Source organism: Mobula hypostoma, chromosome 14 (assembly GCF_963921235.1).
Source record: "Mobula hypostoma chromosome 14, sMobHyp1.1, whole genome shotgun sequence".
Taxonomy (NCBI): Eukaryota; Metazoa; Chordata; class Chondrichthyes; order Myliobatiformes; family Myliobatidae; genus Mobula; species Mobula hypostoma.
The window spans coordinates 51638882-51665146 of NC_086110.1; the positions used below are offsets into that span (position 1 = coordinate 51638882).

Consider the following 26265-nt stretch of genomic DNA (forward strand, 5'->3'; position numbering starts at 1 on the left):
AAATGAACAGAATTAGCACAGGCACCTAATGCACATAATTCACTGCCTTCAAGCAGTGCTTTCAACTAAACTTTCCAAGTCTTGCATCTTCCAAGTCATCATTTTTGTTGTAACAATCAAGATGATTGTTGATATCTTTAAATTCTTTGTAGTTCCTAATTTGTTGAAGTAGTAAAGTTGTTTATTCCTCAGTGCTTGAAACCACAATGAGCAAAGCAATTGTAAAATGTCTTACTGCTTGTTCCTTGCCAACTATCAGTGATAAAAATCACAGCTTTTTGAAGACAAACACATGCAGCTATTCACACTAAGCATGGTGTAGTGTCTAATGGTCACAAAGGTTTGCATGACTGATGCTTGTTAGAAACTGCAGCAATAGTCTTCTGTCTCAGTTACACAGCATAGTATCCCAAGTAAACAAAGGGATTCCTGGCTAATTTCTCAGTTCGTTTTCGTTCTTTAAGAGTTGTCCCAAATCAGCGGTTGCCCTCATTAATCGATGGACTAATTGACTGGAATCCATTGTACTGTGTAACGGAGAATGAAAGGATTTATAAACGTATGAGACCTTTTTGAGTGGATACTATAGATGCTCTTTTTGAGTTTTATGTTATTCCTACTTGTGCTTACTTTGTAGTTTTCTACATTTTCTTTCTAGATGTATCCAATTCCTTTTTTAACATTATAACACATTCTGCTTCAACCATTGCTTCTTTTAGGTGTCCCGACAACTTCTTTATAATGTAGAGTGCAAAGCATATTCCTGATCATAAACATTGTGTAAACTGATTTGTATTTTATGATCTTTCAGTACACGGAAGCCTACAGCTGTAATGCGATGCATGTGCCCCTTATATGATCGTAACAGACAACTTTGGATAGAATTGGCCCCAATGAGTGTTGCACGCATTAACCATGGAGTTTTGTCAGCAGGTGAGATTGTATATTTGAGCTTACTGTCAGAAGTAGTCCAGTATAACACCATGCAATTCCTCTGCATGTTAATTCTGTCTCTCTCTTTATTATTTTTGTGTATACCACCTGGCAGTTTCTTTCAAGATGAAGTAAATGCTTAAATTCTCTGGAGTTCCTCGAATTTTGTTCTGGATTAAAGCTAAAGTGAATTAGGTAAACATACAACTAAGCATTGTGAAATTTGGTGCTGCTGATGGACTGACTTTGGTGTTCAATGTGGGAGACTTGATTCATTAGAATAGTTCAGTAGAGTTTCAAGATGGCGGCGCACGGAGAAGTCTGCTTTGCTGAGCTCAGCACCGCAACACTGATAATTTCGCGTATAAACCTATCCATTTCAACTTTTTTTTTAAAATGCTCAAGTGTCAGATTTAATGACATGAACATTGATGAGTATTTTTTTTTCAACACCATTCCATCGAAAGGTACTAAAAAGGTGGCCAGGATGGGCTGCACAGAGTGCTTCCCCGGGGCTGAGAAGCTAGCTACTGCTAGCTATGCTAATACGTTGGATCCTGCTTTTCGTCAAGGAATTCAGGAAGTTACAGAGAACATATCCAAAATGATGGATGAGAAGCTGACTCCACTGTCTCAAACACTCCAAAACTACACATTGGAGCTTAAAAATATTGATACAAGAACGAACAAGGCCGAGGGCCGAGTCTCTGCGGTAGAAACTGTAACTGATCAAGCCCAAAGCCGCATTTAGGTGCTAGAAAAGCAAGTTCAAAGCCAGTCTGACTATATCGATGATCTTGAGAACAGAGGTAGGAGAAAGAATATACAGTATCATTGGTCTACCTGAAGGTACAGAAGGAAGTCAACTGGCAAAGTTTTTTTGAGGGCCGACCGCCTAATTTCCTTGATTTGGAAACCAAGGCTGGACGCATTAAAGTGGAAAGAGCTCATCGTACGCTGGCGCCAAAACCGGCCCCAGGCCAACGCCCTCGACCCATCCTCGTGCAGTTCCATAATTTCGGTGATAAACAAAGAGTGATGGAAGCTTCGAGACGTCACGGGACTGATGCCCAGGCTTTAATATATGAGGAATCCAGGCTTATGTTTTTACAAGACTTTTCAGCAGCCATTATTTGGAAGCGCAAGGAATTCGACCAGGTAAAGAAGTGGCAGAGAGAATCCGGAATCCAGTACTTTATGCTATACCCAGCGGCGCTGAAAATCACCTACAATGGGACCACCAAGATATCTGATTTTCCTGGCAAAGCTAAACTTTTGTGGACACGTTAGGCTAAAGAATGTATACAGTATATTGTGTAGTCCTGGTTATGGACAATAACATGCTCGATGTCTGTTTTATTTTACCTTTTCATTACTCAACGGCAACTTATAGGATGGGTAACGTGTTTGTTTTGATTGATACAGTTTCATTATTTGTTTAAATTAGCGGTGCTGCTCCAGCCTGAAGGAGTTTAAATATAACGGTAACAAATTGGTGGATTGATAAATTATGCCCTGTTTTTATTTTTTAATGTGTTAAATGCCATACTGGCAGTGGGGCAGAATATGGGGTGCTAGAAAGTTCAGATATCCCCTTTAAGTGTGGGGTAAGTCCTCTTGTTCAGCGCTGTTGGCGCTTTGTTTTTTTGTGGGTTTTTTAATTTACTTACTGCTGCTCAGCTGATATTAAGTTGCATTTCTTCTCCTCTGGAGTCACATGATTGTTATAAAGGGTTATGACCAGTATTATATTAAAATTGTGCACTTGGAACATTAAAGGGAGTCATTCACCAATCAAGAGAAAGCAAATCCTACTAAACCTGAAAAAGGAAAGGGTGGATATAGCCTTATTGCAGGAGACACATGTAGATGATAAAGAACATCTAAAACTGCGACAGAGTGGATTTGATCAAGTCTGTTTTTCATCCTTTAATACCAGGAGTGGGGGGGGGGGGTGGCCATTTTAATTAGGAAAAACTTACCTTTTAAGTTATTAGACTGCATTAAGGACAAGTATGAGAGATTTGTGATTGTTAAGGCCTCAATATATGGTACTCTCAATGTTTACTGCCCTCCAGCTCATCCTCTCAAATTCCTAACAGATACTTTTTCCAAACTTGCAAGCTTTTCAATACAAAACATTATTGTAGGTGGGGATCTTAATTGTCTCATGGACCCATGGATGGACAGAGTGCCTAGTGGTCCCCCATTGCTCTCCTCACAGTCCAAACAAATCATGGCCTTATGTGGAGAACTAGGACTTATGGATGTCTGGAGGTTGTTGCATCCCTCAGACAAAGACTTCACATTTTTTTCTAATCCACACAGGTGTTATACCAGAATAGACTTTTTTCTAACCCCCAAAACGCTCCTAGATTTAGTTGTATCCTGGACAATTAGAAATATCACTATTTCTGACCATGCAGCAATATATTTAAATATTAAGCCCAAAGATAATTCAGCACGATCTAGACATTGGAGGCTGAATCCTTTTATTCTAAAAGGTAATAAATTTATAGACTACTTTAGAATTCAAAACTTTCCTATCTATTAATTTCAAATCAGCGAATAGTCCATTGATGCTGTAGGAAATCACTAAGGCCTATGCAAGCAGATTAATTTATCTCCTACTCTGCTAGTAAGAAGCGACAAGCTGCAGAACAGCAGTGCCTAGTGGAAGCAAGGCTTGCAGCAGCTGAACAGGATTATATTAATAAGCCTGCTGCAGCCAAGTTACAGAATATCATTCAGCCCTATGCTGTGCACTAAACTCTTTACTTACACAAGCAACCAAAAGAAAATTGATATTTGCTAAACAACGATTGTTTGAACATGGTGAGAAACCAGGTAGGTATTTGGCTTATTTAGCTGAAAGAAAAATGCCTCTCATACTATTGCTTCAATTAGGGATGGGACAGGAGCCCTTACTAGTAATTCTAAAATGATTAATGTTGTGTTTAAGAATTTTTATTCTAAACGGTATCAATCTGAGCAATATAATGATGCACAATTTAGGATGGAGTTCTTTTTCTGGAATTTAGATCTCCTATGCATTTCTTCTGAACAAGAGTCCCTCCTCAATGCTCTGTTATCTATACATGAGATACAGGAAGCTGTAAGACAGCTCCAAAGTGGGAAGGCCCTGGTCCTGATGGACTCAGTAGTGAATTCTATAAAGATTCACAGGGTTATTATCAGAGCCTATGCTAAACATGTTCTATCATGCATTTAATTGTGGTCTCCTCCCACCATGATTGAGAGAAGCTAATATCTCCCTAATTCTTAAGAAAGGAAAGAGCCCTGAAGATTGTGCCTCCTACAGGCTTATTTCATTGTTAAATGTTGACTTTAAAATCTTACCTAAAACCTTAGCGTTGCGATTAGAAACTCTGTTACCTTTTATCATAAAAGAGGACCAAACGGGTTTTGTAAAAGGAGCTGGTGGTGGACCTGAGGAGGATTAAGGTACCAGTGACCCCTGTTCCATCCACGGGGTCAGTGTGGACATGGTGGAGGATTACAAATACCTGGGGATACGGATTGACAATAAACTGGACTGGTCAAAGAACACTGAGGCTGTCTACAAGAAGGGTCAGAGCCGTCTCTATTTCCTGAGGAGACTGAGGTCCTTTAACATCTGCCGGATGATGCTGAGGATGTTCTACGAGTCTGTGGTGGCCAGTGCTATCATGTTTGCTGTTGTGTGCTGGAGCAGCAGGCTGAGGGTAGCAGACACCAACAGAATCAACAAACTCATTCGTAAGGCCAGTGATGTTGTGGGGATGGAACTGGACTCTCTGACGGTGGTCTCTGAAAAGAGGATGCTGTCTAAGTTGTATGCCATCTTGGACTGTCTCCCATCCACTACATAATGTACTGGTTGGGCACAGGAGTACGTTCAGCCAGAGACTCATTCCACCGAGATGCAACATTGAGCGTCATAGGAAGTAATTTCTGCCTGTGGCCATCAAACTTTACAACTCCTCCCTTGGAGGGTCAGACACCCTGAGTCAATAGGCTGGTCCTGGACTTATTTTCTGGCATAATTTACATATTATTATTTAAGTATTTATGGTTTTATATGGCTATATTTATACTCTATTCTTGGTGCAACTGTAACGAAACCCAATTTCCCTTGGGATCAATAAAGTATGACTATGACTATAATATCAGAAGATTACTTAATGTGATTCAGGCATGTCAGCAACAGGCAGTGGACGGCTTGGTGGTTTCCTGAGATACAGAAAAGGCCTTTGATCATGTCCAATGGCAGTATCTTTTTTCCACTTTAGAACAATTTGGTTTGGGCAATAATTTTATTAAGTGGGTTAAAGTTCTTTATAATGACCCTTTGGCTGTGATTCTCACTAATGGTATTAGGTTGGATAATTTTGGTATTCAGAGGGGCAGCCAGCAGGGCTGCCCTTTATCACCACTACTTTTCACGCTAGTGATCGAGCCATTGGCTGAGGCTATTCAGCGAGACCCCAAAATATCCGCTGCAGACATCGGACTAAAGTTACATAAAATTACCTTGTAAGCAGATGATATTCTAATTTTCTTATCACACCCTGCTATATCAGTCGTGTGATCACCTTATACAATGCATCAATTCATTTAGCGCCTTTTCAGGTTATAAAATCAACTTTACTAAATCAGAGGCTATGCCCCTGGGGAATCTGCAGCAGGTACCTGACACTCAGGGTGTTTTCCCCTTTAAATGACCGCAGACAGGTTTTGTTTACTTAGGTATATTTATCACACCTACGTATGATCAATTGTTCAAAGCTAACTTTATACAGTTATTTGACAAAATCAAACAGGATCTTGAGCGATGGAGCACTCTTCTCATTTCTTGGCTTGGCTGAATATCCTTGCTCAAAATGAACATTCTTCCTCATCTGCTCTACCCAATATGTATGATTCCAGTCATTTTTACCCCCACAAATACTTGAAAAAAATGGCTGGTTTCTTTCTTTCATCTGGAACCAAAAAAGACCCTGTATTAAAATGTCTAAGTTACAGCTTCCCAGTAGTCTAGGGGGTCTAGATTTTCCAGGCATTGAAAAATATCAGTTAAGTTCCTTTTTATCTTATGTGGTTGACTGGGTTTGCAGGGACCCCTCCTCAATTTGGTTAGACATTGAAGCTTCACAAGCAAAATGCCCTCTTATTAATTTGCTTTTCCTCAATAAGATGAAACTAGTTAAGGAATATTGTCGCAATCCAATAACAATTAATACATTCTGGGCTTGGAGGGTGGTGCGACAAATTGAGGGCAATGCAGCGAAAATATCACCCTTCTCTCCAATAACTGGCAGTCCAGATTTTCAGCCTGGCATAATGGATTCTGGATTTAAACTTTGGATTTCTAAGGGTATTTTCCATCTAGAAGATTTGTTTGATGAAGGAACAATGATGTCTTTTAGTCACATAGAACAGAAATTTAACATACCCAACAAGGATTGTTTTTGTTTCTTTCAGATAAGAGATTATAAACAGAAAAAAACATCATTGTTAACTGATTTCTATAGTTCTGACATAGAAAAGAGAGTGTTTCGTTCTAAGGGTGAAGTCTCCATTAGTACTTTTTATAGCATCCTGAGGGAGTATTCTTGTGGAGAGGCTGGGCAGCTGGGAAGGGTCTAGGAGGAAGAGCTGGGAGTAGAAATTACAGCTGAAACATGGGAAGACATCTGTGATAATGCAAAGAAGATTTCAGTTTGTAATAGAACTAAAACATTGCAACTCAAAATTCTGTATAGAGCCCATCTGACTCCAGATCGTCTCTTGAAATTTAAAACGGGGGTTTCTCCAATGTGTTCTAAATGTAAAGTAAATACTGGAACGTTCACCCACTGTTTTTGGACTTGTCCCAAACTTCAGGCATACTGGAGTGATATTTTGGGTGAAATGGAGACGATTCTGAAGATGGAGCTTGAACTGGACCCAATGTCTTTTCTCTTAAGGCTGATTTATACTTGTGCGTCAACTTGATGCCGTAACCTACGCAAGTGGCCTACGCGCGTTGTAAGCATTTATACTTGTGTGTTGGTGTGTCTGCATCGCACTGCAATTCGGGCACATTGCGCATGCGCACACACCGGCCCGTGCAAGGCTTCATGGTCAGGGTAGTACTTCTCGGGGTAAATAGGTTTAAAGCGAGCGTCTTTTTTCGTAAAAGCGAAATGTGTCCTCCATAATTTCGGAGGTCTGTAAAGCTTTATGTAAAGCATTGCAGCCAGAGTTCCTTCCCTTCCCTTCAGTCGGCCAATGGGAAGCTACTGCAGCATAGGAGGAAATGTGATGCTACCAAGCAGACCAATCACATTGTTCGGTCTGCGTAACTGCGACGCGTAGTTACATTTTGGGAGAGGTGCGCGTCAGGCTACGGCATAGGGATCCACGTAGACTCTGCATAGGGTTCACGGCAACGCTGTATGTACAGCGTTGAGTTGACACAGAAGTATAAATCAGCCTTTTGGCTTACCCAGCAGTCGTATTATTAATGCACATCAGAAAAAAGTTTTTAACATCCTGACTTTTTGTGCGAGGAAGAACATTTTACTTTGTTGGATATCCAATAAGGCCCCTGGACTTTTTGGTTGGTGTAAATTAATCAAAAAATACATTCCTTTGGACTTTTTGACATGAATGGTACTCTCAAAAAGGAATAGTTTTCATAAAATATGGCAACCTTTTCTGTGTTATATAGATGTAAACCTGTCTGCTACACTTTTCAGTAGATGATATCTGTAAATGCTCTTGTATGAGGTTGTTACACCAAAATATATCTTTAATTACTGAAAAGTGATATTAAATACATTATAGTTGTGTAGAGTTTGTATTATTTATTTTGAGCACCCATCATATTTGCATTGAAGCCATAATTAAATTGTTAATAGTTTTGAAAGCCTTTCCTGCACTGGCTGCAAGTTGCTCATACTATTATTGCATACTGTTAAAACCATTATTGCAGTCTTGCCAAAAATCAAATGCTATTTCCCCATTAAATCACTGTATGGTTACACCTTTGAGAGTAGTTTGAATAATTACCTGTTTGTAAGACTCTGTTCATCCTTTTAAATGGGTAATGCACATAAAATAAATACCTTAAAAATATCCCTAACAGTTTTTCACTCCTTATATCATCCCATATAAATGTCTTGGCTTTCAAATATACTTTTAAACAGGTTGACAGAAATATGCACTAGATTTGCTGCTTACATTTGCCATCCATGTTACTGTTCTGCAAACGGTTCTTCTCCAAAGCCAGAGGGTTGTCTTTTCTACTCCTAACTGTCCCAGAGCTGAGCAGTAGAGATGGCTTCAAATGCCTACTTTTTAATGGGTTGATGTTAAAAGTTTTAATTCATTTACAAGTGTTCCAGTTGTTTTAACTTTATAAGCCATTTCAAGTCACAAATAATTGAAGAAAAAGTCAAATCTGTTATTTTTCCCTTTCCTCTGTGTGTCTCCACTGAATGAATAGATTTGCTACTTGTGCAGCATGTCTAAACTGCACAAGATCTGAGAACAGTTTTCTCAGTGTAAATACTTGGGAAATCTGACGATATTGCTCTGTTACTGGAAACTTGCCAGCAAGTTTGGCCCAATAAGTTTGGGACTCCTGTGTTCACAAGGGAGTGGTGAAGCTTTGCAGTGGGGAAATACTAATAATTCAAATTTCTGTCTTGTGTTGCTGGAAGGTTTATGTGGGATGTCTGACGTTGAATCAAATGCACACTTCAATCCCCACTCAGGGCATGAACTTAAATTAGGTTGGCAATTTCATGAAAATAGTTGTTAGTGTTTTGAATTAAAAATGCTTTTCTCTCTCTCCTTGTAGAAGGGTTCCTTTTTGTACTGGGTGGCCAGGGTTTGGATAAAGTGACTTTAAGTTCAGGAGAGAGATATGATTCTGATACCAACTGCTGGAGTCCCATTCCCCAAATGAATGAGGTGAGTGTCTGCATTCAGAATGTTATTCAACAATGTCCTGATCCCAGTGTGCTGAGCCCATTGCTGTACACTCTGCTCACACATGACTGCACGGCAAACTCTCAAGTAATCACATTCTCAAGTTCGCCAATGACACGACAATGGTAGGGCTCAGCACCAGTGACAGGAGATGGCCTACAGGGAGGAGGTTGAAGAGCTCAAGGTCTGGTCCCAGGCAAATAACCTCTTCCTTAATGTAAGCAAGCCAAAGGAGATGGTTATCAACTACAGACCTCGCACCACTCACACGCTCCTTTACATTGGTGATACAACAATAGAAACTGCAAACAGTTTCAAATTCCTGGGAGTGCACATCTTATTTAACCTCTCATGGTAATAGAACACATCCAAACAATCAGGAAAGCTCGTCAATAGCTCTACCCTCTGAGAAGTCTGAAGAGAGCTGGACTGTGTAAATCCATGCCCATGTCATTCTACAGATGCATAGCAGAGAGAATCCTAACAAACTGCTTCACTGCTTGGTACAGAAACTGCACTGTGGCTGATAGGGAAGTTCTACAACGTAGTCAAAACTGCCCTTCACTTCATTGGAACCAGCCTACCTGCCATCAAGGACATAAAATGAGTTCCTGGAAAGAGCCAGTTACATGCTCATGGACTGTTCGTTCCACTCCCATCAGGGATGAGGCTGCACAGTGTCCATTCCAGGACCACCAAGCAGGAAGGCTGATCAGCTCCTCCACACCACCACCCGCCGCCCCCCCCGCCAACCCCACAACCATCTCTATTATCTCATAGCATCACTTTATAGACAAACAATCAATCTATGTATTTATATTTATAGTGTTTCCTTAATTATTATTGTATTTTTAATCTTATGCGTTTTTTTGAGCTGCATCAGATTGGGAGTAACAATTATTTTGTTATCCTTTATACTTCTGTACAGGATATGGCATCAAACAATCTTGAATCCATGATTACTGAATGAAATTTGATGCTTTTTATGACTTTTTAATATCTTTAAAATCATTCATTTTGAGTCATACCAGTTTTCCAAAATGGCTTATAATTATAAGAGGGACTTATGGTTAACTTTGTCAAACATGGTGATAGTCGTCTTTAGATTTCTTAACATTAACTGTTTTTATGCAGTAGGTTTCCCTCTTCCATGTATTACAAAAACACTACTAATTAAAGTAACTAATTTTTTTTGTGACTGGGACCGAGTGCATTAGCCTTAACCTTTTTAAATTCTGTGCAACAAACCTGGTAATCGTCGAGCATGGCAAAAGGAATGAATAGAAGCATCAGCAACGGATGAATTTAGATTGGCAGAAACAGGCAAATTGTAAAGCTGGAATATGATTTGTCTTTTGTGTTCCCATTTCCAAAACAAAGCAGATCGAGATATCATATTCAAATTGATTATTTCATATTAAACATAAGTTTGTTTTCAGGCTAGGCACAACTTTGGAATTGTGGCAATAGATGGAGTTCTTTATGTACTGGGAGGTGAAGATGGTGAAAAGGAGCTGTTATCTATGGAGGCTTATGACATTCACACTAGAACTTGGACAAAGCAACCTAATATGACTATGGTGCGAAAGGTGAGAGGCTTTTGATTTATTTTTATGTTGAGAACATTATTATTTCTTCTGTTACTAAATGGTGAATTGTGCAGTTGCTGCCCAGTTGATCCCTTTTAATTTATGTATTTTACTTTTAAAATGCCCAACTCTGCCTCATTCATTAAATTAACAAACGTATGTTAATTATCGTCTACGAATGTGACACAGTTGGTAGAGTTGACTGCCTCACAACTACAGCCACTAGGGTTCATCTGTGACTTCCAGTGCTTTCTCTGTGGAGTTTGCATGTTCTCTCTGTGCGTTTGCTCCAGCTGCTAGAGTTTCTTTCCGCATGTTAGAGATGTGGGGTTAATAGGCTTGTTTTTATTATTCATTGAACACAATTGAAACGGTTGTAGAGATGTGGGCTTTGCAGGCTGAGCCAGCATTCATTTGCTCATCCCTAACTGCCGTTGTGAAGGTGGTGGTGAGCTGCTGCAGTCTATGGGGGATAGGTATGTACACAATGCAGTTGGGGATGGAGTTCCAGGATTTTGATCTAGTGATGGTCAAGGAACATCAATACACTCAATGGCCACTTTATTAGGTATACCTTACATCTGCTTGTTAATAAAATATCTAATCAACCAACCATGTGGCAGCAACTCAGTGCATAAAAGCGTGGTCAAGATCTTCAGTTATTGTTCAGACCAAACAGCAGGATGTTGAAGGAATGTGATCTAAATGAACTTGACCATGGAATGATTGTTGGTCCCAGATGGGGTGGTTTTGAATAGCTCAGAAATTGCCTATCTCCTGGGATTTTCATGCAAAGCAATCTCTAGAATTTGCAGACGATGGTGCGAGAAACAGAATGCACTCCAGTGAGTGGTGGTTCTTTGGGCAAAAATGCCTTGTGAAAGTGAGAGGAAAATGGCCAGACTGGTGCAAGCCAACAGGGATGTGACAGTAGCTCAAATAACCACACTTTACAACAGTGGCTTGTAGAAGAGCATCTCTTAACACATAATACATCGAACCTTGAAGTGGATGGACAAGAGAAGTAGAAGACCATGAACATTGATTAGAGTACTGTGCAGATGCAACGGGAGTGTTCTTGTGCAGGTCCAACAAAGATTTTTGACAGGAAACCCACACTCTGTAAAAGAGAGGTACCGCCTCGCGGCATTGTTGTCATCAGAGTAGTATGAGGCAGAATAGGAAGGCTTTGGCTCAAACAGGGCTTTGGCAAGTACAGGTGGAGTCTAAGTAAATTCATTTTTTTTTTGTTTCTTATTCTCCTCCAGAGAGGATGGGGGTATGTCTGTAGAGCCAGTTTTCTGTTCTGGGTGTCAGATGTGGGATTTCCAGGAGACTTCCAGCCTCCCTGACGGCCACATCTGCACCAGGTGCATCGAGATGCAGCTCCTTAGAGACCGTGTTAGTGAGCTGCAGTTCAATGGTCTTTGGCTTGTTAGGGAAAGCGAAGCAGTAATAGACAGGAGCTACAGGGAGGTAGTCACCCCAAGGCTACAGGAGACAAATAAATGGGTGACTGTCAAGAGAGGGAAGGGGAAATGTCAGATAGTGGAGAGCACCCCCGTGGCTGCCCCCCTCAACAATAAGTACTCCATTTTGAGTACTGTTGGAGGGGATGACCTACCTGGGGGAAGCAACATCAGCGTTACCTCTGGCACTGAGCCAGGTACTGTAGCTCAGAAGGGTAACATAGAAACATAGAAAATAGGTGCAGGAGTAGGCCATTCAGCCCTTTGAGCCTGCACCGCCATTCAGTCTGATCATGGCTGATCATCCAACTCAGAACCCTGTACCTGCCTTCTCTCCATACCCCCTGATCCCTATAGCCACAAGGTCCATATCTAACTCCCTCTTAAATATGACCAATGAACTGGCCTCAACTGTTTCCTGTGGCAGAGAATTCCACAGATTCACCACTCTCTGTGTGAAGACTTTTTCCTCATCTCGGTCCTAAAAGGCTTCCCCTATATACTTAAACTGTGACCCCTTGTTCTGGACTTCCCCAACATCGGGAACGATTTTCCTGCATTTAGCCCGTTTCAATAAGATCCCCCCTCAATCTTCTAAGTTCCAGCGTGTATGAGCCTAGTCAAACTGAAGTGTAGGGAACTGAACTGAAGTGAAGGGTAGGGAACTGAAGTGGTTGGCAGTACTTATAGGGGACTGTATAGTCAGGGGACAGATAGGCGATTCTGTGGATGTAAAAAGGAAACTCAGATGGTAGTTTGCCTCCCAGGTGCTAGGGTCCGAGATGTTTCTGGACACGTCCGCAATATTCTGAAAAGGTGAGCAGCCAAAAGTCATGGTACATATTGTAATAAACATAGGAAGAGAAAGGGAGGAGGTCCTGAAAAAAATATAGGGAGTTAGGAAGGAAGCTGAGAAGCAGGACCTCAAGGGTAGTAATCTCAGGATTGCTGCCTGTGCCACACAACAGTCAGGATAGGAATAGAATGAGGTAGCAGATAAATGTGTTGCTGAAGAATTGGAGCAGAGGCCAGGGATTTCTGGATAATTAAGAGCACTTCTGGGGCAGATGGGACCTGTACAAAAGGGATGTGTTGCACTTGAATTCGAGGGGATTGGTATTCTTCTGAGCAGATTTGCTGGACCCGTTGGGAATGGTTTGAGCTAATATGGCAGTGGGATGGGAACCAGGATGATAGAGCTGAGGATGAGCTGCTGGTTTAGAAGTTGATGACGAGTGTAACATGAATGTAAGGAAGGACAAGCCAATGATTGGGTACGAATGCAGACAGAGCATTGAGTTAAATTGTACCATTGAGGCAAGATTGAAAAGAGCAAAGAATTTAAATATGCACAGGATTCAAATAAGGTGGATGATTGGTCAGTATGACATTATGGGCACCACTGAGTCATGGCTGAAAGAAGGCCATAGTTGGGAGTTTAACATCAAAGTATATACTTTGTACCAAAAGGACAGGTAGGAAGGCATAGGCGGTGGTGTGGCTATGTCGGTAAGAGATGGAATTACTTCTTTAGAAAGAGGTGACTTAGGGTCAAAGAATGTTGAATCTTTGTGGGTGGAGTTAAGAAATTGCAAGGGTAATAAAACCATTATGGGAATCATATCTAGGTCTCCAAATAGATTAGATTAGATTCAACTTTTTTGTCATTGTGCCATGTGCAGATACAAAGCCAATGAAATGCATTTAGCATCTGACCAGAAATGCAAAGAATAGTGTTATTTACAAAATAACTGCGAATAAAAAAAGTGCTACAGCACACAAATATGAAAGTACTGAGACAGTACAATAAGGATGCAATACTGCTTAGCGCTGTGATGAGAGGTTCAGCAGTGTCACAGCCTCAGGGAAGAAGCTCTTCCTGTGCCTGCTGGTGCGGGAGCTGAGGCTCCTGTAGCGCCTACCGGATGGAAGGAGAGTAAAAAGTCCATGGTTAGGTTGAGATGCACCCCTGATAATGCTTTTCACCCTGCCCAGGCAGCGTTTATGGTAGATGTTCTCAATGGTGGGCAACTGGGTGCCGATAATCCGCTGGGCAGTTTTCACCACACGCTGGAGTGCTTTATGGGACAATTGCCACACCACACTGAGATGCAGTTGGTGAGTATGCTCTCAATGGTACAGCCGTAAAAGTCCGTCAGTATCCTGGGACAGAGGTGAACATCTTTCATGTTCCACAGGAAATAAAGGCGCTATTGCGCCTTTCTGATCAGGATGGAGGAGCTCAGGGACCAGGTGAGACCCTTGGAAATGTGGATACCAAGGAATTTGAAGCTTGATACATGCTCCACTCCAGTTCCATTGATGTAGATGGGGACGTGAGTGTGACTCCTGGCATGCCTGAAGACTACAATGATCTCCTTGGTCTTCGGGGTGTTAAGGGCCAGGTTGTTGTCAGCACACCACGCAGCCAGGTGCTGGACCTTGTCCCTGTAGGCCGTCTCATCATCCCCTCTGATCAGACTAACCACCGTGGTGTCGTCTGCGAATTTGATTATGGAGTTAGAACCGTGTACAGGAACGCAGTCATAGGTGAAAAGGGAGTACGAAGAGGGCTCAGCACACAGCCTTGAGGCACGCCGGTGTTCAGGGTGCGAGTGGAGGAGGAGGGGTTGTCTAACTTAACTGATTGGGATCTGTTAGTCAGAAAGTCCAAGGTCCAGTTGCAGAGTGATACGCTGATACCAAGCTGGTGAAGTTTGGTGATCAGCTTGGAGGGGATCACAGTATTGAATGCTGAACTAAAGTCAATGAACAGCATCCTGACGTAAGAGTTGGGGCTGTCCAGGTGGATCAGGGCAGAGTGAAGTGCCATGGAGATGGCATCCTCTGTAGACCTGTTGGTGCGATAGGCAAATTGATGGGGGTCCAGGGTAGAGGGCAGACAGGATTTCAGATGTGATAGAACCAGTCTCTCAAAGCACTTTGCAATGATGGGGGTGAGTGCAACTGGACGGAAGTCATTCAGGCCCGTGGCAGTGGAATGCTTTGGCACTGGCACGATGGTGGCGATCTTGAAGCTTGTGGGGACAACTGCCTGGGCCAGGGACAGATTAAAAATGTCTATGAAGACCCCAGCTAACTGCTCTGCACAGACTTTGAGCTCACGGCCAGGTATTCCATCCGGACCAGCTGCCGAGAGGCTGAGATGTGGGATTCAGATTGCAAAGGGAGTTGGAAAAAGCATGTAATAAGGGTAATGACACAATTGTAATGGGGAATTTCAATATGCAAGCAGATTGGGAAAGTCAAGTTGGTGTAGGAGAGGGAATTTGTTGAGTGCCTATGAGGTGGCTTTTTAGAGCAGCTTGTGCTTGAGCCTAGTGGGGAAAGACAATCTTAGATTGGGTGTTGTGTAATAACCTAGAATTTATTAGGGAGCTTAATATAAAGGAACCCTTAGGAGGCAGTGATCATAATATGATTGAATTCATACTGCAATTTGAGAGGGAGAAGTATAAGTTACATGTATCTGCATTGCAGTGGAGTAAAGGGAATTACAAAGACATGAAAAAAGAGCTTGTCAGGGCCATTTTGTTGAAGTGGAAGGATACATCAGCTCCCACTTTGTCACAATGGTTCTCTCAAGTGATGCTATGTCTTAGTTTGGAGAAAATTAGAAGTCGAACCTTTGAACCTTTATTTGATTTTAAGAAAAAGATTTACTCGTTATTATCATTTGAGCTAATTGATATAATTTTCCATGATCTAATTGTAAATTTTTTAGTATATTTTCTTTCCTTGCTGGCGGTTTGATGTTTATTTTTAGAAGCTTTTTGTATGACGCATGACTCCGGGGTTGTACACCTAATGGGTTCTTTTTTTTTCTCACTTTTCTGCTTAGTAGGTTTTTTTTGTTATCACAAATTTTTTTTCAATCTTTAAGGTAATGTCTTTTTTGAGACATTGTAAATGTTGTTACTTCAATGTACTCATGCTATTTTTTTTGTACAATATAACAATAAAAAGATTTGAAAAGAAAGAAAAAAGAGTTTGTCCAGGTGGATTGGAGGAGGATACTGGCAGAGGTGATGGCAGAACAGAGATGGCTGAAGTTTCTGAGAATAGTTCACAAGGTGCAGGATAGATATGTCCCACAAAGGAAGACGTTCTCAAATGACAGGGGTAGGCAACTATGGTTGACATAGGAAGTTAAGAACTGCATAAAAGCCAAGGAAAGGGCATATAAGATAGCAAATGTGAGTGGGAAGTTGGATGATTGGGAAGCTTTTAAAATGCAACAAAAGGCAACTAAAAAAAGCTATAAGAAGGGAAACGCTGAAATATGAAGGTAGACTAGCCAATAATATAAAGTAGGATACAAAAAGAATTTTCAGTTATATAAAGAGTAAAAGGGAGGTGAGAGTTGATATTGGACCACTGGAAAATGATGCTGGTGAGGTAGTAATGGGGGACAAAGAAATGGCAGATGAACTTAATGAGTACTTTGCATCTGTCTTCACTGTGGAAGACACTAGCAGTGTGCCAGAATCTGTGAATGTCAGGGAGCAGGAGTGAGCACCATTGCTATTACAAAAGAAAAAGTGCTAGGCAACCTGAAAGGTCTTAAGGTGGATAAGTCACCTGGACCAGATGGACTACATCCCAGAGTCCTGAGAGAGGTTGCCGAAGGGATAATGGATGAATTGGTCATGATCTTTCAAGAATCATCTGATTCTGGCATGGTCCCGGAGGACTGGAAGATTGCAAATGTCATTCCAAATCTTTAAGAAGGGAGGAAGGCAAAAGGAAGAAAATTATAGGCCAGTTAGCTTAATCTCAGTGGTTGGGAAAGTGTTAGCGTCTATTATTAAAGATGAGGTTTCAAGGTACTTGGAGACTAATGATTGGATAACTCAAAGTCAGCATGGCTTCTGTAAAGGGAAATCTTGTCTGACAAATCTGTTAGAATTCTTTGAGGAAGTAACAAGCAGGGTGGACAAAAGAAAGGCAGTGGATGTCATTTACATGGATTTTCAGAAGGCGTTTCATAAGGTGCCACATATGAGGCTGCTTAACACGGTAAAATCCTATAGCGTTACAGGAAATACACTGGCATGGAAAATGGAATGGCTGACAGGCTGGAGGCAGCAAGTGAGAATAAAAGAGGCCTTTTCCAGTTGGCTTCCAGTGACTAGTGGTGGTCCTCAGGAGTCAGTATTGGGACCACTGCTTTTCACATTGTTTCTCAGTGATTTAGGTAGTGGCATTGATGGTTTTGTGGCAAAGTTTGCAGATGATACAAAGATAGGTGGAGGTGTAGGTAGTGCTGAGGAAGCAATGCGATTGCACCAGGACTTGAACAAATTGAAGGAATGGACAAAAAAGGAAGTTGCAGATGGAATACAGTGTTTGGAAGTGTATGATAATGCATTTTGGTAAAAGGAGCAATAGTGCGGACTATTATCTAAACGGGGGAGAAGGTTCAAACATCAGAGGTGCAGAGGGACCAGGCAGACTCGTGCAGGATTCCCAGATGGTTAATTTACGGGTCGAGTCTGTGGTAAAGAAGGCAAATGCAATGTTGGCATTTATTTCAAGGGGAATAAAATATAAAACCAAGGAGGTATTACTGAGTCTTAAGACAGTAGACAGGCCACATTTGGAGTATTGGCAAGTTTTGGGCCCCGTACCTCAGAAAGGATGTGTTGTCATTGGAGAGAGTCTAGAGGAGGTTTATGAGGATGATACCAGGAATGAAGGGTTTAACATATGAGGAGCATTTGGCAGCTTTGGGTCTGTACTCACTGGAATTTAGAAGAATGCGGGACGATCTCATTAAAACCTAATGAATGTTGAAAGGACTAGGTAGGGTGGATATGGAGAGGATGTTTCCTATGGTGGAGGTATCCAGAACTAGACAGCACAGCTTCAAAATTGAGGTGAGGGGGAATTTTTTTTAGCCAGAGAGTAGTAAATCTGTAGAATGCTCTGCTACAAACTGTGGGGGAGGGCAAGTTCGTAAGACGGAAGTTGGTCATTTCCTGATCAGTCAGACCATCAAAGGATATGGCGAGAAGGCAGGTATATGCGGTTGAGTGGGATCCGGGATCAGCCATGATAGAATGGCATAGCAGACTTGATATGCTGAATGGCCTAATTCTGCTTCTATGTCTTACGGTCTTATACGCTCAGTGGCCACTTAATTACAGGAGCTACCTAATAAAGTGGCCGCTGGGTGGATATTTCCAGGTCAGGATGGTGTGCGGCTGGAGGACAACTTTCAGCTGATGGTTTCCTCTGCTTTTGCTGTCCTTGCACTTGCAGCTGGTGAAGCTGGATGGTTTGGAAGGAGCTGGTCTAAGGATTCTTGGTGAGTGGCTGCAATGCAGCGCATCCAGTAGAAGATACACAATGCTGCTACTGTGTGTCGGAGGCAGGGTGCCTATCAAGTTGCCCGTTATATAGTTCCTTGACTGTTTTTGGAACTGCACTCATGTAGGCAATTAGAGAATATTCCATCACACTCCTGACTTGAGCCTTGTAGATGGTGGACAGGCTTTCTGAAATAATGAGTTAATTCACCACAGGATTCCTAAACTCTAATCTGCTCTTGTGGCCCCAGAATAGATATAGATATATATATATAGATATATATATATAGATAGATAGATATATATATATATAAAAATATATACACACCACACCAGTTTCTCATCAATGGTAATCCCCAGAATATGATGGTGAAGGATTCGTCACGGCAATACCATTGACTATCAGGGGCTGATGACTCAATTTTTCTCTTGTTAGATCTTGATATGGTACCTGAGTAGCATGAGTGTTACTTGCTTCCTATCAGCTCAGGCCTGGGCCTGGGCCTGGGCCTTGACCAAGTCTTGCCACATTTGGCTGCGGACTGCTTCATTATCTGAAGAATCACAAACGGTACTAAACTTTGTGCAATCATCAACAAACATTCCTACCTCTGAATTTATGATTGAAGAAAGTTCATAGGTGAAGCAGTTAAAGATGGTTGGCTCTAGGAAAAATGCGAGACCATTCATCCTCTTTGTCAGTGGTTCATAACCAAGGTCACTCAAGCTGCCATCACTGAGCTGCTCTGCTTCTATATTGCATTTCCAAGAGGACAATCTGTAAGTCATCACTATCTTATTCACAGAAATCTTTTAAAAAATCTTGCCCTCTATGTTCATGAAAGTAAGATCCATTCCCCACTCTTTACTAGGAGGATAAAGGATATTTTCAAGTCTTCTTGAATGTGATATACTCTTGGACTCATGGGAACTTCTGGTTGTGATTTATCAAAATTAAGAATCTGGGAATGCATTGAGAATATTGATTGTCTTGAGCGAATGTGGAACCCTAGTTTATAAAGAATAAATTGGTTGAATGAGTGCACAATTTCTCATATTATATATCCATTCATCCCATCAAACACTTCTTCCCCAATTGTGGCAGTCTACATTTCTGACCAACAGTTCTTCAGTTACTTCGGAACCCATAAATGGGGTGAAGAAGTAATTCTTCCTTGTCCCTATGACCAGTGGACTGATTGAAAGAGGAAAAACAGAGGAAAGTTGTCATTACATTTCACTTACACTGATGTCAGTTTGAAAGCCACTAGTTTCATTCCTGATGTGGTACTTTTTTCCATTGATTCATTGTTCAAAGTTCAAAGTAAATTTATTATCAAAGTACATATTTGTCATGATATACAACGCTGAGATTCATTTTTTATGGGCATACTCAGTAAATCCATAATGGAATAATAACCACAATAGGATCAATGAAAGAGTGCTTCAACTTCATCCAGTGTGCATAAGACACAAGCTAAGCAAATACAAAAATAAATTGTTATTATAATAATAAATTATAATGTATATGGAGAACATGAGATGAAGAGTCCTTGAAAGTGAGTCCATAGGTTAGGGGAGCATTTCAATAAAGCAAAGCTGAGGGAAGTTATCCTCTTTAGTTCAAGAGCCAGATGGCTGAGGGGTAATAACTATTCATGAACATGGTGGTGTGTATCCTGAGGCTCCTGTACCTCCTTCCTGGTAGCAGTAGTGAGAAGAGGAGCATGTCCTGGGTGTGTTCAATGGTGAGGAGGGCTTAACCTGTAATGCTTTGTCCATATTCACTGCTTTTTGTAGGATTTTCTTTTCAAAGGTATTGGTATTTCTATGCCAGACTGTGATGCAGCCAGTCAATATTCTCTTCCTCCTCCCCGCCCACACATCTATAGAAGTTTGTCAGTTTTAGATCTCAAACCAAATTTCTACTAACTCTAAGAAAGTAGAGGCACTACCGTGCTTTCTTCCTAGTTGCACTTGGATGCAGAGCCCAAGAAATTTAAAGCGGCTGACCTTTTGCACCTCTGATCCTCTGAGGAGTACTGGCTCATTGACCTCTGGTTTCCTCCTCTTGAAGTCAATAGTCAGCTCCTTGGTCTTGCTGACATTGTGTAAGAGTTTGTCGTTATGGCACCACTCAGCCAGGTTTTCAATCTCCCTCCTATCCCTCCTATATGCTGATTTACCACCACCTTTGATTCGGCCAATGACAGTGGTGTTGTCAGCAATCTTGAATATGGTTCAGGTTCACGTATGGTTAAATTATCAAGATGGTGCAATGTCCATGAAACAACACCTTTGCAAAAATAATTCTGCATGATTTGACAATGCGGCTAGAAAAATAATAAAAGTGAAGTGTGGATTTCTGGCTCTGATTCAGATATAAAATGTAATTAACATTGTCCATATTGTAGAAATACAGACATTCAGTTTTAATATTTTAGTATTCTAGAGATGTTGGTGAAATTCTCTGGGAAAAAATGGCTAATGTTGTTTGTAAATTGTGATGAATGCTGGAAGGGTTGAATTTTCCAATATTGTTTCTACAGATTGGCTGCTATGCAGCTATGAAGAAAAAGATTTATGCAATGGGTGGTGGCTCATATGGAAAATTATTTGAGTCTGTTGAGTGTTATGATCCCAAGACTCAACAATGGACGGCTATCTGCCCATTGAAAGAAAAGAGGTTGGTGTATTATTACATGCCTATTTTTCTAAGTCGCTTACTGTGCACAGATTTGTTTTTTTTGGAGAGGAATGAAGGATCAATGTTTTGGGCTGAGACCCTTCATCAAGAATGATTTTGATTTATTTGTTTTCATGGGAGAAGGCAACAATACTGATTGCAACAAATTGTCTGAGTGAACTTCGAAGGAAATTTAGTCTCCTGAATATGACACTGAAGAACTTAGTGGCATTAGTAAATGAAAAGTGGAGCAATGATATGATGCAGTTGTGGTTTTCTTTTGCAATTTTTAAAATGATTGGCATTTTAAACAAATGATTGTATTGTGGAAAGTTAAACAGCAGTTAGTTCCAACATCTGTACTGTGGCCTTTGGGTATACATTGGCTTTGTTTGTTGCAATGTTTTTTTGTAGGAGGCTGCACCTGGAATTGCAGGGAACCAAGTCTTCCTGAAAACTTCATTCTGACACAATAACCACAATTACCGCTCTGTTTTTAAAGATCTAAACGGCTCTGCATAACAGTTAAACATCCTGCTCCTTACTTTGATAACTTTTCAAATAATAAATACTTGTTTAACCAGTTGTTTACATATAGTTGCAGCAAACCAACTGGAAAGATTCACTAAAATTAATGTCATAAAATAACTGAGTTATATGACTGGAGAGAGTATTATTAACATTGGGAATTATAATGTTAAAGTGAGTGTCTCGCGGTAAATCCCTTTTAGAAAAGTTTCCATTATAATGAAATAAGCATCTTTTAAATTAGAAATTTTAAAAGGCTTTTTTAAAGATACCTCTAAAGTACTAATACAACACAGATACAGTGCAGTTTTTATAAAATGCTTTAAAATACCTTTTAAATGTGGTATTTCATCTGTAGCAATGACATAGCAGCATATGAAATACAAACAGGAACAGGCCATTCATACCCTTGATCTTAGAAACATAGAAAACCTACAGCACAATACAGGCCCTTCGGCCCACAAAGCTGTGCTGAACATGTCCTTAGCTGAGAAATTACCTAGGGTTACCCATAGCCCTCTATTTTTCTGAGCTCCATATACCTGTCCAGGAGTCTCTTAAAAGACCCTATCGTATCTGCCTCCACCACCGTCGCTGGCAGCCCATTCCATGCAATCAGCACTCTCTGCATAAAAACAACAACAACAACTTACCCCTGATATCGCCTCTGTACCTACTTCCAAGCTCCTTAAAACTGTTCCATCTCATGCTAGCCATTTCAGCCCTGGGAAAAAGCCTCTGACTATCCACACAATCAATACCTCTCATCATCTTAAACACCTCTTTCAAGTCACCTCTCACCCTCTGTCACTCCAAGGAAAAAAGGCTGAGTTCAGTCAACCTATTATCATAAGGCATGCTCCCCAATCCAGGCAACATCTTTGTAAATCCCCTCTGCACCCTTTCTGTGGTTTCCACATCCTTCCTATAGTGAGGCAAACAGAACTGAGCATAGTACTCCAAGTGGGGTCTGACCTGGGTCCTGTATAGCTGCAACATTACCTCTCTGCTCATAAATTCAGTCCCACGATTGATGAAGACCAATGCATCGTATGTTTTCTTAACCACAAAGTCAACCTGCACAGCAGCTTTGAGAGTCCTATGGACTCAGAGCCCAAGATCCCTCCTGATCCTCCACACTGCCAAGAGTCTTACCATTAATACTATATTCTGCCATCATATTTGACGTACCAAAATGAACCACTTCACACTTATCTGAGTTGGACTCCATCAGCCACTTCTCAGCCCTCCACACTATCCACAACACCTTCAACCTTTATGTCATCAGTAAATTTACTATCCCATCCCTTCACTCCTTCATCCAGGTCATTTATAAAGATCATGAAGAGTAGCGGTTCCAGAACAGATCCCTGAGGCACACCACTGGTGACCGACCTCCATGCAGAATATGACCCATCTACAACCATTCTTTGCCTTCTGTGGGCAAGCAATGTCCCCTTGGATCCCATACCTCCTACTTTCTTGCTTCATCATTCACTTTCTTGCTTCATCATTCAGTATGATCAGGCCTATTACCATGCTATATCTCTAAATGAAGTGTAAAAAATAGCTGATCAGTACACTTTTTTGACTTTATCTCTCAACTCCTCTAATAGATGGAAATCTTATGAATTTTGAATTCAATGAGCGACAGTATCAGAGTTGCACAGTGATAGGGAAGTTCAAAGGTTCATTGCCCTCTGAGTGAATAAATTTTTCATTTCAATCCTAAATAGCCTTCCCCTTATTATGAGTCTGTGGTACCTAGTTCTGGAATAATCAGCCAGATAACACTTCCTCTTTCAAACTACTTTATTGAGGCTTTTAGAATGCCTGTCATTCTTCTGGACTTTTGAGTAGACCAAGCTTCTGTCTTTGGATCTCTCTTCATAACATGGGTGTGTCATCCCAGGAGTCAGTCTAGTGCATGTGTAATTCTCTTAGGTAAGAAGATGAACCTTGTACACAAAAATCCAGTTATGGCCTTGTTGTGATTTATATAATTATAGTAATATATTTTTTATATTTGGATCTTCTTGCAGTGAAGAGTTATGCACTGTTTGTCTTCTAAAACTTCTTGCTGTTTCAGTATTCTAGCTTTCACTGACTTCTGTACAAGGACTCCCAAATCCTTTTGAACATCAGCATTTCACAATCTCTCTTCCTCATTGACAACCAAAACTGGTGCACACCTCGGCGATGTGTGCTTAGCCCACTGCTGTCTCTATACCCGTGACTGTGTAGCCATCTCTAAATTTGCTGATGATACAACCATTGTTGGCAGAATCTCACATGGAGACAAGAGGACATACAGAAATGAGATACACCTGCTAGTTGAGTGGTGTAGTGGCAACAACCTGCCACTCAATGTCAGTAAGACCAAAGAGCTGTTTGTGGACTTCAGAAAGGGTAGGATGAGGGAACGCAGACCAATCCTCATAGAGGGATCAGAAGTGGAGAGAGTGAACAACTTCAAGTTCCTGGGTGTCAAAATCTCTGAGGATCTAACCTGGTCCCAACATATTGATGCAGCTATAAAGAAGGCAAGACAACAGCAAATTTATTAGGAATTTGAGGAAATCTGGTTTGTCACTTGGAACACTCAACAACTTCTGCAAATGTACTGTGGAGAGCATTCTGGCAGGCTGCATCACTGTCTGGCATGGGGGGTGGGGAGAGCTACTGCACAGGATCGAAAGAAGCTGCAGAAAGTTGTAAAATTAGCACAATCTTTGTAAACCTCAGAAAGGCAATGTATATCATAAGGAACCGCATGCCTTCTTCTCATTATTACTTTCAGGAAGGAGGTACAGAAGTCTGAAAGCACTCAGTGATTCAGGAACAGCTTCTTCCCCTCTGCCATCCGATTCCTAATTGGACATTGAACTCATGAACACTACCTCAGTTTTATTATTTCTGCTTTTTCACTATTTTTAATTTACTTATTTAATATACGTATATACTTACTGTATTTGATTTACTTTTTTATTTTTCTATATTATCATGCATTGATGCATTGCAATGCTGCTACAAAGTTAACAAATTGCACGGCAGGTGATTTTAAACTTGATTCTGATTCTAATTCTATTCTCACCATTTTTTTTTTGAAGCCACTCAGTATTTTTGATTTTTTTTCCCAGCAAGGTGGATGTCATCACTTTTTTCCAGATTGCATTTCACCTAACCATGTAATTGACTACTCAGTCAGTGGCGTACAACCCACTGAAGCCTTCCGATCCTCATCAGTACTCACATTCTGCCCAAGTCTTGTGTCATCAGCAAACTTGGAGAAGTTACATTTAGCACACTTAGTCAAATTGTTAATAATGATTTTAAATAGATGGGGCTAACAATTCCTTTGATAAGCCACTAGTCACATCCAGCAAACCTGAAAAGTTTATTCCTACTCAGTTTTATATCTGTTAACCGACTCTTAATTATCCTGGCATATTGCCTCCAATTTCATGTGTTCAACCCTTGTTGGCAGCCTACTGTGAGGAATTTCATCAAAGATACAATGATGTGGCAGTGAATATTCAGAGGCCTCACATCTGCTGATTCGACATACTTAGATTTTTTAGATGATAAAGACACGTAGTCCTCTTTTATTGTCAGTTAGTAATGCATGCATTAAGAAATGATACAATATTTCCTCCGGTGTAATATCACAAAACACAGGACAGACCAAGACTGAAAAAACTGACAAAACCATATAATTATAACATATAGTTACAACAGTGCAACAATACCATAACTTGATGAAGAAGTCCATGAGCACAGTAAAAGTTCAAAGTCTCTCAAATGTCCCACATCACGCAGACGGGAGAAGGAAGAAAAACTCCCCTTGCCACGCCTACCACAGTCCGACTCTGAGTCATCTGAAACCTTCGAGCTCTGATTAGCACTGCGACACCGAGTACTGAGCGCCATCTCTGTCCGAGCGATTCGACCTCAACCTTGGTCGCCAACAGCAGGCAAAGCCAGAAATTTTGAGGCCTACCCTCCGAAAGATTCCCAACCACGCAGTAACGACAGCAGCGAACGAGCGTTTCAGAAATTTCTCCAGATGTTCCTCTGTGCTTTCACGTCCATTCTCCATCAAATCAGAATTGTCCATGGCCCCTATTTAACAGATACAATATCATTTTTCACCGGAGGGCTGCGCACACGCAGACACGCTGCTCTCTCTCCTCCCGCCGAACTTACACCATTCCTCAAATAATTCAAAAATTAATCAAACATTATTTATCATAAATTTATGTTACCTGTCAAATCATGATTTCCCTTAACATCAACTTGTTAAGTGGGTTGGGACAGAAGATCCTCAATAGCAGTATTGGACTTCTTAGCTTCGGTTCTGCAACTGATGCTTTATTGGAATAACATGATTGTAAAGTCTGCATAAATTAGTAATGGATATTCAGGAATTTTTAATTGGTTAATTTTTGGTTTTTCTTCTGTTTTGCAGGTAAAACATTGATTGGCTAATTTTAGTGCAGTATTAAATATCCTACTCCAAATAAAAGCCATTGAGACCATCAGTTCTAAGACAGTACACATTTTGACCTCATCACTGAAATGGAACTGTAATCATTTTTCTGCATTTGCCAACCATCTGGCCATTTAAAATTGGTATTAAATAATTCAGATTGCTGTTCAACTGAATAGTATGAATCCTAAATGTATATTAATTAATAAATATTCCGTTAGTAATGTTTTTAGATAAGCAACCAAGTATGAGGACAAGG

The 26265-nt window shown here is 40.8% G+C and overlaps 1 protein-coding gene across 2 annotated transcripts in view; it reads left to right on the forward strand.

The window, feature by feature from the left end:
• The window catches only part of gan (gigaxonin), a 134819-nt gene that overhangs the window by 47982 nt on the left and 60572 nt on the right, over positions 1-26265 (forward strand). Inside the window, exons 5-9 of one of the 2 annotated variants that reach the window (XM_063067129.1) lie at positions 812-933; positions 8783-8895; positions 10353-10502; positions 13967-14089; positions 20853-20989. In XM_063067129.1, the coding sequence (XP_062923199.1) occupies positions 812-933; positions 8783-8895; positions 10353-10502; positions 13967-14089; positions 20853-20989 (645 nt within the window). The remainder of the gene's footprint in view (positions 1-811; positions 934-8782; positions 8896-10352; positions 10503-13966; positions 14090-20852; positions 20990-26265) is intronic. The other variant, XM_063067130.1, reaches the window with a different exon arrangement.